General features: G+C 38.9%; 1 protein-coding gene across 3 annotated transcripts in view; it reads right to left on the minus strand.

Annotated features, from left to right (window-relative positions):
• Nucleotides 1-17,952, minus strand: part of LOC114148310 (mannosyl-oligosaccharide 1,2-alpha-mannosidase IB) — a 158,239-nt gene that overhangs the window by 45,745 nt on the left and 94,542 nt on the right. For all 3 annotated transcript variants that reach the window (XM_028023502.1, XM_028023501.1, XM_028023503.1), the window contains exons 7-11: nt 16,625-16,719; nt 13,299-13,422; nt 11,933-12,026; nt 2,685-2,800; nt 2,371-2,590 (exon numbers count right to left, since the gene is read on the minus strand). In XM_028023502.1, the coding sequence (XP_027879303.1) occupies nt 2,371-2,590; nt 2,685-2,800; nt 11,933-12,026; nt 13,299-13,422; nt 16,625-16,719 (649 nt within the window). The remainder of the gene's footprint in view (nt 1-2,370; nt 2,591-2,684; nt 2,801-11,932; nt 12,027-13,298; nt 13,423-16,624; nt 16,720-17,952) is intronic.

Below are 17,952 nucleotides of genomic sequence, written 5' to 3' on the forward strand. Positions count from 1 at the left end.
GGTCCAGTTGCTATTGATGATTAGATGCGCAAACACACACACAGACACGCACACGTGTAAGTAATAAAAAGCATCCAGCCGCAGTGATTTTACTAGCTTTTTTTTTTTTTCCTCAAATCTTTTTACATCCAATGTCTTCAGCCAGTTAAGTGTACGGAGGATTTGGGGGGCGGGGGGAAGCTGACAAAGCAGTGTTTTCGTCTCTGAGCAGATTACAGCGCCGCAGCACAAGCATGGCGAAAAGTTCCCCAAAGGCTGACCGCTCAATAACCGAGAGCCCAAATTTAGACAGCCTGACCGGCAAACATTCCCAGCGCGCTTTTCTCTCACCTCCCCTCCGTCTTCATTTGTTGCCGTGGCAACCCCGCTCTCCACCCGCTGCCCACCCCCCGTCTCAGAGCGACGTCACAATTTTACCGACTTGCACATGATGCCGCATCAGACCGCTGACAAGTTTTATTGATTTATTTGATCTCAGTCAGGCTTCGCTGAAGGAGAGGAAAAACTAACAAAGTTAAAAAAATTAATAAATAAAATAAAAGTTACAAACAAGATGTCTGATGACCATATTAGATGCTAAGCCCCGCCCCAAAATAATGTAAAATACAAGATATATGGCTGGGTCAAAAAAAAAAAAAAAAAAACCCAAGACAGACAATACTTTCTGTTATTTTAGCCTCTTTCCTTATTTCACACCTATAGTAACCCACTTACATCTCTGTGGGTGGGATTGAGTTGTTTTATAAGTCTGCAGTGTGTTGAATAAGATCAGCTGCCAACTTAATATGCCAAATAGGCAAACTTATCCATTAATAAATTCATGCTTTCCCAAAAGCAAATAATCCAAGATGGCAGCGGGATGATTAATGGGGCTGAAAATGTGAAAGAAGGCCCCGAGCGCAGAACCCAAAACATCGCTGCACTGAGGAACTTTGGGATTAGAGGAGAAAACTGTCCACACGTGTGTCTTGATCGTTAAAGATCTTCATTAAAATAATGAGCGATGTTGATGGAAATGAATTAATAAGCTCGCCAACATGTCACTGTCAATGTGCGTCACATTTAACATGAAGTATGGTTCCAAGAGATGTGTTGGAATGAGACTTTTTATGGTGAATTGTATGATGCACGGCACAGCATTTTCTCACCTTTTAACCACAAGTTACAAGTATTTCAGTGGCAACAGAAAGAAGTACATTAACATAAAGTTGGTGGACTGTTTTCCATTTGTTTGTACAAATAAAAATCTGAAACATGAGGTAATGTTAGTGCACATGAAGCCAAATAAATATGTGCATTTGGCTTCATGTTTCGCAGCTTTTACGTTTTTCTGTCAGGATTTTCTTGCGTTTAGCTTTGTCACCACTCCTAGCGGGGGGCACACTTACGCTAGCAGAGCTAATCTTTCGACTGCAAGTGACTAGCCGTTGAAATTCATGCTTTTATTTTGAAGCGGGTGAAAACGGTTTAAGCAGCAGATATGTTTCCTGTCTTCACTTTTATGATGCATTATGGCAAATTACGTTTATTGTCTACCCAAAATGCATCACTGTACTTCAACAGTAAAACAGATTAAACACTTCAGTGCTTCAGTTTACACTAACTACCATGTTGGTACAGCACTTTAGCGTTAGCAAAGCTAAAGTTTATGATTACTGCTTTAAGGTTAGTACTCCTAACATTTTAGCTACCACACCACTGCATCTTCTCATGAACCAACCAGATTTGTTGTTTCTACTTGTCCCACAACTGCCGTGTTTTTTTTTTCCAAACAGAAATCTAAAATGTTTCATGCATTTTCACTTTTAAGACATAAATCTTTTTTGTCTTGAGCCTCAAAATGATTTACTACTTTGTGTTTGGTCTGTGATGCAAACCCCCCAAAATACGTTGTAGTCTGAACACTTTTCAAAAGCACTATACCCATGTACAGTTTCAGTTTTATTATTATATATTTTGCATTGGCAGTTATATTGAACAAATTAAATTAGTTTTTTTTTTTAACATATTTGACCAAACTTGGGAAGCTCTTGGTGTATTTCAGTGTGCTGTACTGGTGCAGAGTTATCAAATTAATTTGTAATTGAGAACATTTATGTCGGTGTTTAAAAGAAGAAACGCTTTAAGTAAATTCAGAATGTTTCTCTGTGCTGAATCGGTATCAGCCGATGCTAAACCTCAGATATCGGTTCTGGAAGTGAATAAAAGCAGATCGGTGCATTCCTACTTCTACACTTCAAAACAACAATATCTGTGACAAAGTGCTGTACAGATAAAAATCAACACACATTCAAAATATGAGGACAAGAAAAAAAAAAAAGCAAAAGTCTCAACTTCCGATAAAAACCAAATAAGTAAGAAAAGCGTCACCTGTCCTGTCGTAGGACTCGTGGCAGGTGTGGGCGATCTCTGCGCCGAGCTGCAGGTAGTGGCCGGCCTTGTCGTCCGGCGAGCCGTCGGCGCCCAGCGCGAACATGCCGCCGGCGAAGCAGGCCAGGTGGCCCATCTTCCTCTCCAGGTGGCCGTTCTTCCACTCGCCGATGAACGTGAGCCCGCCGTTGGATTTGCGGATGAGGTGGCGCTCGATGGCCTGGGATGGAAAAACGTTTAACTCTGGATTCAACAAACACACAAACGTGAAGTGGGACAGGTCCGAAAGCTGTGCGAGAGTCACCGCAGCGTACCTCGATGGCGTCGTCGTAGGTCTTGCGCGCTTCCGTGTCGGTTTTGTCGGACATGAGCCACGCCTTCAGCAGGTACTCGTAGAAGCTGTCGCCCAGTCCTCCGAGCGAGGTGTGATCTGTGGAGAGATGAGTTCTGCGATTAGCTGGAGACGGAGAGAATAAGCATGAATTATTCAGTTTTAATCTGTGCCTCAACGTCCTTGGCATCAGCCATGTTTTTATTTTTGTTTTTTGTTTTTCCCTCACTTCTCTACAGCCACAAAATACTGGCAGCACGCTTTCTGGTTTTCCCCGTTTTGTTTACCCTCTCATATTTCACTGTTCCCAGTAATAATGACTGAGGTTTACACAGCTTGAGTAGTTGGACGAAGCAGAGCGAAAATGGGACTCTTTTAGAGTGGAAACGTTCCACTAGAGTTAAAATGACATCTTTTCTTCCTTCATTTTAGTATTTTTACAGTAAAAACATGTATATGATGGTCACTCCAGACCCACACGCTGGAATTAAGAGGGAAGTTTCAGACTTATTCTAGTTTTATCCTTTCGTTTGTAAAAAAAAAAAAAAAAAAAAAAAAAGGAAAAAGGCTATCCCCGTCTCTCTGTGTGGAGTAATGGGATAAATTTCAGACTCTCTTCAGCTCCAGGTAGCCACATCTGATATCTGAGCAGATGCTTTGTGTCTTATCAAGCCCTTGATCTGGAGGAGAATAACATGCCTTTAGGGAACTGGAGGGATATTCAAAGACAAAGAGCAAAAGAGGAGAATGAATTATTCATTCTTTCTTTGTCAAGCAGAAACGTGGCAACCCCACCTTCAAGACACTGAGGCTGAGCGATGAGTGTGGCTCCGCTGTTTATTTCCTCTGGTCTTCTTTCAAACGTCTCCTTAAAAAGTCAGTTTTAGCAGCAGTCATTTACAACAGATGGAAATACTGTTAACTGAAGCTCAATGCAGTTTTTTTTTTCTCTCTCCTGGTTTTACGCCTGTTGAATTGTGAGGCAAAAAGTTTCGGAAGGTGTTCTTCAAAAGTTTTCAAGCGGAAGAAAGTCAGAGAACGAAACCATGTGGACGTGTCACCAGCAGGGCCGCATTTACAAGGGTGAGGGCCTCTGGGCTGGAGCTGGATTTGGTGCCAAATCCAGTAAGGAAAAATTATTTTACTAATGCAAATTACAGCACAGTGATAGACAGTCAATATGAATTGATGCATTGTAGGTTTAAGCCGATAACTCTGTGTTGTTCCCAAAGAAATTGACTATACCTTATACTGCCCCTGTAATGCCTATTCATCCCCAATTTTATCATTTTAATTTCCTGTTCATCCAAAGTTGGCTTAATATTACAATTTATCAAAGCTGTTTAAAAACACAAAGCTGTGTTTGTGGATGATTTTTAATACTTAGGAACAGAACTTACAGATGTAAAATGGGAGTTCAACGACTTTCAGAGTGAGTGACACCGCCATCTGCTGGTGTTTGGAAGAACTGGTTCATAAATGTTAAGGATTCAATGGAAAGTAATCAGCTTTAGGCTGCACATTTCAAAATAAACCGTGGGACGATGTGAGATAATCATACTTTACTCGGACACTAATTCTATACTTTATTATTGTCGAAGAATTGTAGTTTTACTATTTTTGTGCTGGCAATGTTTTTATTGACAAAAATAAAACGGTCCAGCAGCAAACTGGCGTGAGCTTTAGGTTTTCACAGAGTACATACAAGACTCTAACGATAAATATGAATGAGCTAAAACTGGTACTGAATAATAATAAATTAACAAAAGTGCTTTTAAGTTGCTGTTAGTCAGCTGCACTAAAATATTACTTTTAGACATCAAATAAAATTAGAGGATCACTAAACCACAAATAAGAGAAAATCCTACTGCTGGAGTGAGTTAGTGCAAAATGACAATTCATGGAGGAGAGGACAAACTGTCATGCTAAACAGGAAATGAAAGCATGGGGGAAAAAACTGTTTGACAGAAGAGTTTTAATATGGTCACAGAGGACTCCATGTTACTGGTGCTTTGTGCTGATTAGAGCAATAGACAGCCCGTAGAGTCTCCCCACTCTGAAAAAGTACTGCACAAACAGAGCTGTAATGAATTTAAATGCGTGTAGTGAGTTACGGCTCAAGTGTGCTTCACTGACAGGTGCTCAAAAACATGCAAACACACACACACACACACACACACGCACACACACCCTGCTCCAAACACTGGGGACTTAATGTGAAGAACGAGTTTGGAAGAGCCGTCATTTCAAATCAAATTAATTTGTCGTCTCACAAAACAAAACGTGTTTTATTGGAGTCCTCAAGAATTAATGTGGGAGGAGGAAAAAACGTAAAACCCAAATGAACAAAACAAAACCGATAAATGATACTAGGAAGCTGCAATATTATTACGTGGATAACGGGAGGAGATCAATGCTTTCCACTCTCTGAAGTATGATTCCCAATGAAGGAGGTTCATGATCTTATTTGTTTTTGTCTGTAAATTTAATGATTGGAATTTCCTTGTTTCTGTTGGCAAGGGGACCGAGCCCACAGCCCTGAGGGATCCCAGTGCAACTTTTGCCAGCTGAGTCGTCATGTTCAGGATCAAGAAACAAACAACCAGGCAGGAAAACTGCTATATTAGTCTCTAGTAAACAATGGTATTAAACATTGAACCAAAACAATGTAGAGTCTCATTTCACTATAAAAATCTAATATTCATTACAATCAAAACACTTCTGTTATTAGGTCAATGATGTGCTTTAATAAACTAACAATTGTGTTCAACAAGTAAATATTGAGTCTCAGTCTTTAAAGGCTAGTCCTCCCACAGTAGCTGTTTTCCTAAGATCAATGAATAAATACAGGCAACAATGATTTGATTAAGTATCTAGCAAATCTGTGTTTCTTAATTTTAATTTGTTTTTTTTCTGGGAATAGCAAATCCTTATTACAGTTCTTCAGAATATTCAATGCAAGCGTTTCAAAAGATCTCGAATGTTAATCAAGAAGCCGCTGGAGAATACTCTTTTCATTTTGAGAATTTACTTTTAATTTCGGTGCCTAAAAAAATCAAAAGTGAACTTGGAAAAAAATCATTTCAGTTTTCTGCTCCGTCTTCTTGGAGCCGCTTACCGAAAAACTGGAACTCTTCCTGATTTTGTGAAGGAACTATTTGCCCTGAAATGTTTTAATTGAGTAAAGTTTATACCATTTTACTTATGACTGTGTTAAACTTTTTCTGCTTTGTTGTGGCTGTTTTGTAAACCGGGTGCTGCTTCCAATCTTGGCCAGATTGTTAATCTCAGCGGGATTTTTCTGGTGAAATAAAACCTAATAGATATGTTATTTACTTAGAAAAAACTTATTTGTTCTTCCTGACCCATGGCAAAAAATTAAAAAAAATTATTTAGTGACTTTGGCGACTATTTTGGCGACTTCTGAAGAAACGTAATTGCACTGGATTTATTTGGGGGTACCAGAGTAAAGAGGGATAGATGCAAATATATCACTGTTTTTGTTTGCAAACAAAAGTAAAAAAAAATTTCTATATGACAGTTGAATGATAGTTTGTGTTTATGTATCAAATAAAATCCCAATAATTCGCATTCAAGATGTGGTTGTAATGTAACAAAAAGAGAAACAAAAAAAACATGTATAGAGTATGTATTAGTTTTTGGATAAAAGTTGAGCTTTTAGCTCGTCACGCTGTCTTGTTCAAATGGATTTGTTAAAACTGTGAGTACACTGACAATGTAGGTTATAAAACAACTTCATATAGCACAATTTTTTTTCTAAGTTACAAAATTGATCTTATTTTTGATACACACATGCCAGCTTGTGTTGCATCCATATTAATTTCCGAATAATCCAACATGCTGTGTGTGATGCCACATATCCATAAACTGTTCATATCTAAGGAGCATTGACTTTGCTGAATTGCTTCAAAGTCATCCCCAGTGATATTTTTACAGAGCAATGCTTTTAAAGCAATGTTTCTTAACATTTTCATGAGAAGAAACAAGAAAATGTTTTGAGAAAAGAAACATTATGCTGTTAGCTGCTACAACAAGCTTTGGATTTCAATTATTTTGCTGTTTGCGCGGCGTCGGCCTTGACCCTTGAGGCCTCGAGCTGATTACGGCTGCATTTTCATCCAAGATGGAAAAACAAAATGAAAAAAACCCCCAACAAACTTTGATAATATTTTTGATTATGTTTTTCGGACTCGGCAAAGCATCCAAGCTGCTACATGCACCCACTTAATATGCTTCTGGGGAAAAGCGCGTGGTTACCGCACGGCTTGATCAGAAATAATTATTCCATATTTTGCCAAAAAAATAAAAAATAAAAAATCTATCACCTTTTAAAGGACCGTTAAAAATCATTTTGCCGTTTTCAGTCAATTAAACGGATTGAGGTAATGATGGAAAATAAAAAAAGTGTGCTGCCGTCTGCACTAGAACATTAATGAAACCTCCTGACGCAAACACAAACCATCCATAAGCATCCATCTTCTGGTGCGGCCCGCCGGCTAACTTCCAATCCATTAATGTACTCAACCATCCCTCAATCAACCAGCCCTCCCAACAGCTTCCATCCATTTACTTTCCCTGAGCTTTTGGCTCAAAGTCTGCACTTATAAGCACATCAGTCCGACTGCCGTGCCACCTGTCCGTCCATTAATGCGCTCCTCCGTTTGTAAAGATCAGCAGGCGCCAGCAATTTATCTCGCTTTAAAGGTAAACTTAATCAAATTCTGAAGAGAGATATTTAAAGTCGATTCAAAAATACTTAACTTTTCCCCAGCGGGAAATTAAATGCTGTAGTAAGTTACATTTTCACAGTAATGTGAAGCTTCTCCAGGCAGTATCGCCTGTTGTGATTGGTGGAAGAGATTTGAACTTTCGGTTAACGTTAGAGTCGTAGTTCAGGTGTTATTTGTGCTTTCGAGATGCTAATCAGCGGCTCCCGGCTGTAAAAATGATACCTTGTTGCTATGGTTTACTCACTGTGAGAACTGTCAAAAATTTAAAAAGAACAAAAAAGAAAAAAAGAAAAAAATCCTTCCAGCTGCACAGCAAATAAAAAGCAGACAGAATAATTGTCTTAACACTCAATCAACCAAAATATTACAAAACAAAAGTCTACAGAAAGAACAAATCAGAACCAAGTAAAGCAAAGTTCTACATATCTACCATTTGCTATTAAGTTGGGAGTTTGGTGGAACTCAAAATGCTCAATATAGCAAAGTATACTCGCCATGGTAACCTTTAGCCTACGCAAACATACGGATGCAGCATATTCAATCAGATTTCATCTGTTTATTTCCTCTCGATGAATATAAGATCAAGATTTCTGATCATCAATAATTTGTTTCGAATAAAATCAATTGCACATTATTGCACTCTGTTTTGCTGGATCATTCACTGCAGCATAAATGAAAACTAGAAAATTCCTGAAGAAATTTAACCGGGGCCTGCCAAAGTGTGCCCGTCGGTTTGGACCCAGCGTTATGATGCTAGAAATTAGCATCAATGCTAAAGAAAGCTGCAATCATATGAGGACAATGACAAGAATGTTGACTAACATGTACTTGCACCGTTCAGTATGATAAAGTAAGTGTATCAGCTAAAATTAGCAAAAATGCTAATGTTAGCATCATTGCTGTCACTAGCATGTGGGACATCACTAGGATGTTTTCTATAATGGACTTACTCCATTCAGTAGACTAAACATGGCTAATAAGTAAAATAAATAGCTAATAGCTTATTAAAGCTAAAATGCTAATGCTAATGAACTGCCTTGCTGTGCAAGGCAGTTCCCTGACCTGGGAGAAAAAGATAATGCAGAATAATATTATTGCACCACCGCAGGCGGTGCACTAACCTCAGGGGCATGTTGAGGCTTTTATTTTGAAATTTTTGTTAAGCTTAATTTCAAAGGTCCACACTAATCCCATGTGTAATAGTCATTGGGTTAAATCAGTTATATAATGCTCAAAACACAAGTAGTTGATGTAAAAATATTCAAGGCTTTTATTTTGAAATTTTCTTTATGCTTCATTTCAAAAGGCCAAACTAATCCCATGTGTATCAGTGCTTTGGATAAAAAAGTCACATAAAGCCAAAAAGAGCAATAACATGATGTAAAAATATTCAAGGCTTTTATTTTGAAATTTTCAGTATGCTTCATTTTAATGTTCCAAACTAATCCCATGTGTAACGGTGACTGAGTTAAATCAGTTAAATACAGCCCATAGCAGCAAGTAGTTGTAAAGGCCAGTTCAGTCCTCCTGGTCTTCCACTATAGTTAGAACTACAGTGATGCGTATTTGTAGTCCTAACCAGCAGCCAATAGCCTCCTGAGTTCCGTTGCTATGGTAAATAATTCTCTCTGCCAACTGTCAGCTGTGAGTGAGACATGCAGGTGGAAACAATTCTCTGTTTGAGCCAGCCAGTTTGAACTAAAAAAAGCATTGGAAACAACTCCTTCCCGTTCGGGAACTGTAATACATATTCGAAAAGCGTTTGAAGCGTATGAGAGGGCTGTTTGTCGTCTCCGATAGTCCCGCAATTCATATCTCTACGTCACTCACAGTATTAACAGTGATAAGAGAAAGAAATGGTGTGCCCAGATCTGAAATTTTTGAGAAATATATGAAAATACATGGGAGAGAGCCTGAGAGAGCAACAGAAAATCCTGTCGCATGACTTTGCTCTGAAGCACCGTGACAGAAAACCGTAAGCCCTAGAGAAATTTCGAAAACAGTTTACCGGAGCAGGCATGCGTATCAATGTCAGGACCGAGTTTGATACCAATCGTGCGATATTTGTGGGCGTGACGGCGATTTCAAAATTATTTTGGGCTCAAAAATTCTCTTCATTTCTCACTCTAAAAAAGCGGCAGTTGGTGTCAGTTATGCTCTGCGTTTCGGCAGTTGGAAATTTGGCTCGTTTTTCGCTTTTTACGTCGCCATCGTAAGTCCAATTCCTTATAAAAATAATAGCTCCCTTCTCGGCATCGAGCCGCACGTTTTGATACCACTTTTGTGGGGGTACACGCAGCGGTACGAGCCGCATTAACGGTGATGGAAGAAAAATAAATCTATAAAGATATAAACTAGAAAATTCCTGAAGAAATTTAACCGGGGCCTGCCAAAGTGTGCCCGTCGGTTTGGACCCAGCGTTCTGATGCTACAAATTAGCATCAATGCTAAAGAAAGCTGCAATCATATGAATACAATGACAAGAATGTTTACTAACATTGACTTGCACCATTCAGTATGATAAAGTAAGTGTATCAGCTAAAATTAGCAAAAATGCTAATGTTAGCGTGATTGCTGTCAGTAGCATGTGGGACATCACTGGGATGTTTTCTATAATGGTATTACTCCATTCAGTAGACTAAACATGGCTAATAAGTCAAATAAATAGCTAATAGCTTATATAAGCTAAAATGCTAATGCTAATGAACTGAGAGAAAAAGATAATGCAGAATAATATTATTGCACCGCCTGCAGCGGTGCACTAACCTCAGGCTTTTATTTTGAAATTTTTGTTAAGCTTAATTTCAAAGGTCCAAACTAATCCCATGTCTAATAGTCATTGGGTTAAATCAGTTATTTATTGCTCAAAAGAGCAATTACCTAATGTAAGATTTCTCAAGGCTTTTATTTTGAAATTTTTGTTAAGCTTCATTTCAAAGAGCTAAACTAATATCATGTGTAACAGTGCTTTGGATGAAAAAGTCACATAAAGCCAAAAAGAGCAACTACATGATGTAAAAATATTCAAGGCTTTTATTTTGAAATTTTCAGTAAGCTTCAATTTAAATTGCCACACTAATCCCATGTGTAACAATGGTTGGGTAAAATCAGTTATAAAAAGCCCAAAACACAAGTAGTTCTAAAGGCCAGCTCAGTCCTCCTCTGTAGTAACTGACAGTTCCTCCATGTTGTAGTTCTGACATTCAGCTCAGACCTCTTTTGTGGGCACTGAGTGTCCGCCATGTTGTAGTTCTAACCTTCAGTCATTGTAGTTCTAAAGAGCAGTTCAGAGAGGCAGACTAAATTCTATGTCTATTTTGAGTCTAACTGACACTGTTTTGTGTCAGTTAGACTTTTGTTTTGAGTTAAATTTGGCTCGTTTTTTGTTAATTATGTCGCCACAGTTACTCGAAATGCCAACAAAAGTAATAGCTCCCCTCACGGGATTGAGCCTCACGTTTTGATATATATATTGTGAGGGGGCATGCAGCGGTACGAGCCGCATTAACGGTAGTAGGAAGCGGCAGTTATTTTGAGGTGTAGAACAATAGGTGCCTGCCATGCAATGCATAGGGATTCCATCCCTATGCATTGCTATGGGCAGGCCCCAATAAATCTATAAAGATATAAATAAAGAGACATTCTATTGGGTGTAGAATAATAGGTGCCTGCCCATAGCAATGCATAGGGATTACATCCCTATGCATTGCTATGGGCAGGCCCCAATAAAGAGACATTCTATTGGGTGTAGAATAATAGGTGCCTGCCATGCAATGCATAAGGAGAGCAGTACTGACTTGCGAAGCAAGTCAGTACTGCTGACTTGCAAGTTAGCATAAGGAGAGCAGTACTGACTTGCGAAGCAAGTCAGTACTGCTCTCCTTATGCATTGCTATGGGCAGGCCCCAATGAATTAAAACGTTCAGATATAAACTATATGCTTATTTTCAGACAGGAAGGCAGTGTAGCAGTACTCAACCGTATTCTTGTCAAAATAAAGTCTGCATGTATCTAAATGTAAACATATAAACTGGTCTAATTAGGAAAGGGATGTGAATTAGAACAAATAAATCCATTTAATGTAAGCCAAAAAGTGCATTAGTTAGGAATAAAAGGTTTCAGAGGAAAACCTCTGTTACTTCTTCGATAGCTTCTCTCTGAGAGCCGATCATTTCTCTGGGCAAACTGCCAAATGTAATCAATCTAGCGACAACGCAAAACTCCCCGTCTTCAGTCTTCTGCCTGATTCGATTTGTCCTCATTAACGAAGATCCATGGGACTTTTGTCTTCACTTTTCACGGTGCTAATCTCTTGTTTTCCGTCGTAACAGCACTTAGGAGTGAGGGGTCGTTGGAAGCTCGCAAGAACATCTTCGGAGCTCTCCAAACAGGTTGGTCGGACGCCAGCGATCCAGAAACATTATGATTTATGACTGAAAAGTCAAATATGTGGCAAGAAATGTTTCGATTGTGTACTTACGTTGGCCCCAGCGGCCTGTGCGAGGATTTAAGTAGTTTGGGTAGAGGCCGTTGGGTCGGTCCATCTTAGCTAGCAGCTTGCGGATGTGCATCACCTGAAACAAACACGTTAACGAAGTTTTAGGCCGTAACAAAGGACAGAAAAGAGTTGCTCACTGGCAGAAGAACAGAAATGAACTGAACTAATGGAGATTATTGATAACTGATGGAAAAGCTCTGTCAGTGAAGAAGGGGCATTGCTACTGATTGATTGGAAAGTAAGAATATCCAGGCAAATAAAGGTGTGTGGTGTGTTTCCCCACCATCATCAAGAGCCTGGAAGCTTCCATGTTGGGTGTCGTGTGGCTTTTGAATGCTTGGGAATGACGTTAGCTCCATTTCCATTGACCATATCATAGCACAAGTTGGAATTACGAGAATATATTTGCTTCACAAAAACACAGAAATTGTGGAAAAAAAACATGTTTTTTGCTAAAACAATTTTAAGTTAGGATGAGGCGTGTTTTTTTTTTTTTGGCTGTATCAAAATTAGTGCATTTTTTCAAAAATGTAACAAACACTTTTGCATCTCTCAAGTTGTGATTAACAACCGGATGTTACTACTGGGGGAAAAGACAAAGAAGAAGACAGGAAGTGGTAGGAAGATGATGGCATATTTTTAGTACCGTATCGCGTGAAGAAGCTTATTTACATGTTTTAATTGCGCTTCTGATTTTACAGAAACACCACAATTGTGAAATTGTGTTCTTCTGACATTAGCGGAGTACCGACAAACGTTTAGTAATGGAAACACAATTGGAGAGAAGTGCTTTGCAGCAGCCCAATCTAAAGAAGACAAAGGCGTGAACAAGGTTCTCGGCATCAGGAAAAGTTAGCAGAGGAGCTTTTCAAAGTTATTTGATGCCTCAGAGTTGAGAAGATTTGATAAACAGTTTCCAACGCCAGTAAATTGACTGTGGTGGTTGAATCTAAAACCCTGGTTAGTCACTACAGAAAAGTGGAATGCTGGCCAAGGTTCTGATAGATGTTCATGTTGGCAGAAAGAGACACTTCATGATGAAACCAAGTAAATTGCAATTCTGGGCTGCTGTAACCGGGTCAGAAGGGGTAAAACATGTTTTCTTGACGTGATGGATGTGAAGCATTGCCACTTCGAGAGGCAACCCGAAGTCACACACGATGGCATCAATATACCAGAAGTAATCTTACAACATGGGCTGAACTGGTATCTCCTCGTCTATGTGGCTAACACAAATCTGCTTTCACTGTTAGTTCAACAACAACAACGTAGTGAACAGTAGAATAGGTCCAATATGTTAAAATACCCAGTTATTGAAACAGAGATGTATGCTACTGAACAGTGCTACCTTTTGGTAGTAAACCGGATTCCCAGTCAGGTAGGTGAGGTGAACAAACTCCATGTGGAGGGTCCCAAACTCAGCCAGGATGCTGCTGCCGGCCGACGCCCAACCCCAGTTACGACCAACGCCACTGTAGAGGAGGGAGGAAAAATCTTAGGATCTCACATTTGTGCAATCAAGAACATTTTGTTAGAGTCTCAGTTAATCCAACAAGAAAATAAGGAGAAGCTTTGGAGTTTCTCCTTCTAATGTGTCTAAATGCTTGCACCCACACCTGAAAATCTGTTTTCTGGCTAGAAGTAGAAAGATTGTGAAACCCTGCTGCTTGTTGAGGAACCAGCAAACATCCCTTTTATGTGCGTCTTTCTTAGCTGAATTTCTTACGTCATGTAGCCCTAAGTCTGGTAGCGTGTTTTATTTGCCGACTAAAACGTTAAGAATTGGTTTTCTGCCTGATAATTACCTTGAGAAAAAAAACAATTCCCTTTATTGTACCACTTAAAACCTCAGGAGCTTGGTGCTTGGCAACAAACCATCCATTAGCGTTTTAAAGCACTGTTTAATGTCACAGCCTGATGTAATGCTTAATGATTTAAGTGATATGAAGTTATTACGCGTCAATAGTGGTTAGAAATGAAGGAGAAGATGCACATGGATGCATTTTTTTCTGGTTTTTTTTTGCCACCACCGTTTAGTTTGTTTGGATGGAAAAGGAACTGAGTGAAGCTTTTCTGCAGGCTGTGAACTAACGGGGTGAACCGAGGTTTCACGAAGCACAATTTAACACTTTTTCGCAGCCTCTTAGAGAACAAAAAAATAAAAATAAAAAACAGCACTCTATGGTATTAAAACCCAATGGTTTGAGGTCAGGATTTGTTTGAAGGAGTTGTGGGATTAGCAAACACTCTTCTGCCCTGTGAGCACAGTTTGCATTTACCCACGCTGGCCGGTGAAGAGGTCCAATCAGGCAAAGTAAGGGAAAACGTCTGTGTGGGTGGAGCGTGGACGTGTTTAAAACTGTGCCAAAATAATTGGGCAGCACCGTCGTTTGCAGACCTCGGAGCATAATTTAGACGTCAAGCACGACGGTATTTCAGATGTTGATTCGAGTCAAATCTCTTTTTCTTTTTTTTATTTCAATGATGAATAAATCAAGACGTAAGGGGCTTTCATCACCGTTGAGAAGCAGAAGTATGGATTTGTTTTGGACCTGCACTCCTTCAGATATAAAGATTCTTAGTCAAGTTAGAGGCAACTATTGAGTTTTGTCTCATTCTCTCATTTCACTTTAGCAAAGTTTGTAATTAAATAATTTATGTGCTTGTCTTGTTTATAATGCAATCTAAAAACCTAGAAAAATGGCATGAATGATTTACTCTGTGTTCTGTGCTCTCTCTCTATTTTTTCCATTCTGAAAATCAAAATTCTGCACATAAGCAAAATACCTTCTATTAACTGAAGCACGAAGGTGAAAGTGTGATGACTGGGGATTTTTTTTGTCAACAGTTAAATGTGAGGCTATTTGTCTGAAAACTGAAGTTTGGATCAAAACTGAAACAGAATGGCTGAAAGAGTCGGGGCTTGCTTTGGCCTAGTCAAAGCCCCAACATCATCCCGATTTAAGGATTCTTTCGGGACCTTAAAAAGGCCATGGATGGAAAAAAAAGAATCTAGGAAATGAAGAAATGTCAAAAAGAAAGGGCCGATATTCCCCTTGCAAAGTTTTACACATGGCGGAGTCCCTCAGGGGCGTGTCCTCGCCCCACTTCTCGTCTCTTTACACAAATGACTCCATCTCAGCGGACAAGTCTGTGAAACTCCTGAAATTCACAGATCATACCAATGTGACTGCACTATTTGCAAAAACGAGACACAATAGAGACATTTTCTTCCTCAAGGCTCTCTGATGAACACTAAACAGAATCTCCAGACAGATACCATATTGCATATTTGTACTAATTCAACCATGTCTTTCTCTTTTGTAAAACATTTCATACAGTTCATACATATTTACAGGAAAGAATAAACGGTCTTTTCATTTGCCTGTGTACATTTCTATTTTAAATGTCACCAGTGAAAGCAAAGCAAGAGACAAACGTGGCCATTGAAGCAGATTCTGATTCTGACTCTACAAGCTATTCAACCAAGCTGCTATATTTACACACAACTTTTCTATTTCGGCTTACTTATTAGTCACAAAACTTGTAGAATCTGTCCTTTTTGTATACTTAAAAGTAGATCTAAATAATGCTATCACCTGAAAAAGACAGGCAACAAGACTGACTAAAAGACAGATTATTACACACTTTGGCAAACTGTGAATCAGGTTTGCGTGTATTCTTCTTTCAACCACCATGCTGGCTACTGCAGACTCTGTCACACTGCAATAATGGGCTTAAATGATTACTGGGGGGAAACAACACTGTGACGGAGTAACCGGGTGTAAAATGGCAGAGCGGGGCAGCACAGGTAACCTTGAAAGGTACCGATGTCAGGGGAATGACGTAACATTTGTGCTTTAAAACCAGCTGCAAAGATGTGACACATGTCTCCTACTTGCTCTTTGTTTTTCTTTTTTTTTTTATACAAAAGCAAGTCAAACATTTCAGTAAAACTTTGCAATTTTGTGGAAAGAGGTGCAGTCATGAAGTTGTTGTAGTTTCTTAAGGTAGTGTTAATAACATTTGCTTATAACTTGAATATTGACACCTAAAAGTTATAGCAAAAGCACTTGCTTTAATTTCCTGAGTTTTATTTGAGTCTCGTATACATGTATTTCTCATTTAGGAGCTCAAACCTAAACAGTATTAGGGGTGCAGCATTGCAGGAAAAAAAAAACACTTACTCCTTGAAACAGGCCTTGTCCAAAGTATCCATGGTAACCAATTGCTCCCTCGACTTCCTTAATGGTTTGTAGTTTATTTCACAGACCTATTCAGGGTACGCAGATACAGACTATGCAGCTGATTTACAGGCTGTACTTGATTTTTTGCAAGCTGCTCCTTTTTCTCTTCATCTTTAGTAAATACAAGCACTGTGGTATGTGTGGTTTTCTACACATAAATATATATATATATTAATTTCTTTGTATTTAAATGTTCTCCTTTTATGATTTTCATATACTTTGTGATTTTACTTGATTCATCTAAAGTGTGTGAGTGTTCAGAAAAGTGCTACACAAATAAAATGCATTATTATTATTATTCTGGTAAAGGTTGTACTTTTTGACTTGAATTTTGTTGCTTAAATTTCAGTAAGCAACAAAGCCAATCAACTCTTTCTGACCAAAACATTCCAAAGTGGAAAACGTAACTCTAGCTGGCGTTGCTCACCTCTTCAGGTTGACCATGGCCCAGGGAATCCCAGTTGGGGTGTTGAAGGCAGGGATGAGCTTCTCTGCCAGCTGGACCGCCTTGACTTTGAACACCTGGAGAAACAGACACATGGGTCGGAGTATTTTTCAGTCCAGCCCAACATTGATAAATAATGATTCTTCCATAAATCCTCAAATATCCAAGAGTTTAACCTGTGCCGCAGGACAGCACGGGTTAGACAATTTTAGAAAAATCAGCTTTCATGAAAAGCTTTAAGGCCAAACAGTGAGTGAGCGAAGAATGATAAAAGGACCCGATTTGGGTTTAAATTGCCTCATATTGTCAAATTCACAGAAATGGACGTGTGCTTCTTTTATCTTAAACAACTTTCAAACACATATCAGAGAAAAGAAGACGACCAATCTGCTGCAGTTACAGTTCTCTCACTAAGTCTGTCATTTTATGTCAGTTTCCTAAAACATTGTGCTACTTCTCACTGCTTCAATACACACTCATCTTGAGATGCACAGGTCAAACTTTTCCAGTCAAATAAGGATTTGTACAATTTATATTTTTGCTGAAAAAAGGACAGCCGTGGTTTTAAGACAGAAATGGTCTTGAAACCAGCAGAAACTGAAATTGTTTTATGATTAGTCCCATTAATGGATAAATTTAACTCAAAAAGTAAATTAAAAAACAAGCTGTGTGATGAATTTATAGACTGAAAATGGTGAGACTTCAGTTTTGGTGAATCTGATGAATAATAAACATTTTTTAGTATTGATTGAAACAGATTACGGGGAAATTGGCTGGTTCCATTTTCCTCTTGACATCTGAAGTTTTATTTAGACTTCGTTGTTCGTCATTTAAACTTTTTAAAGTCCGTCATCTTCCAGCCACGTAATATGAGCTGCATCACATAGACAGCAGTAAAACACGTCCACACCGCGCAGATGAGGAAAATTCCTGCTACACACAAAGTAAGGTAGAGCAACAACACAATCTGGTGTCTGCAGAAACACTCCAGCTTTCAATGGGACACTAAAAGAGAGGACCTGGAGGTTAAACTGCGGTTAGCAGTAAAAAAAATCAACAACAACAATAAAAAAACAGACGCACAGATTGGTCTTAGTATGTGGGGAATCCGAAATGCATAAATCAAAAGTGAGATAAATTACAGAAGGACAAATGCCAAATCAATCCAGGCGTCTGTGGAATTACAAACAGCTGTCTGGTTTTTTTTCTTCTTCTGGGATTAGTCTGCTGATATTCTGCTTCATTTAAGAAGTTCTGTCTTTTCCTTCAACAATCTGCTTCTTATAGGTTTCCAAAATATTTCTTGACAT

Source organism: Xiphophorus couchianus, chromosome 7 (assembly GCF_001444195.1).
Source record: "Xiphophorus couchianus chromosome 7, X_couchianus-1.0, whole genome shotgun sequence".
In the NCBI taxonomy this organism is placed as follows: domain Eukaryota; kingdom Metazoa; phylum Chordata; class Actinopteri; order Cyprinodontiformes; family Poeciliidae; genus Xiphophorus; species Xiphophorus couchianus.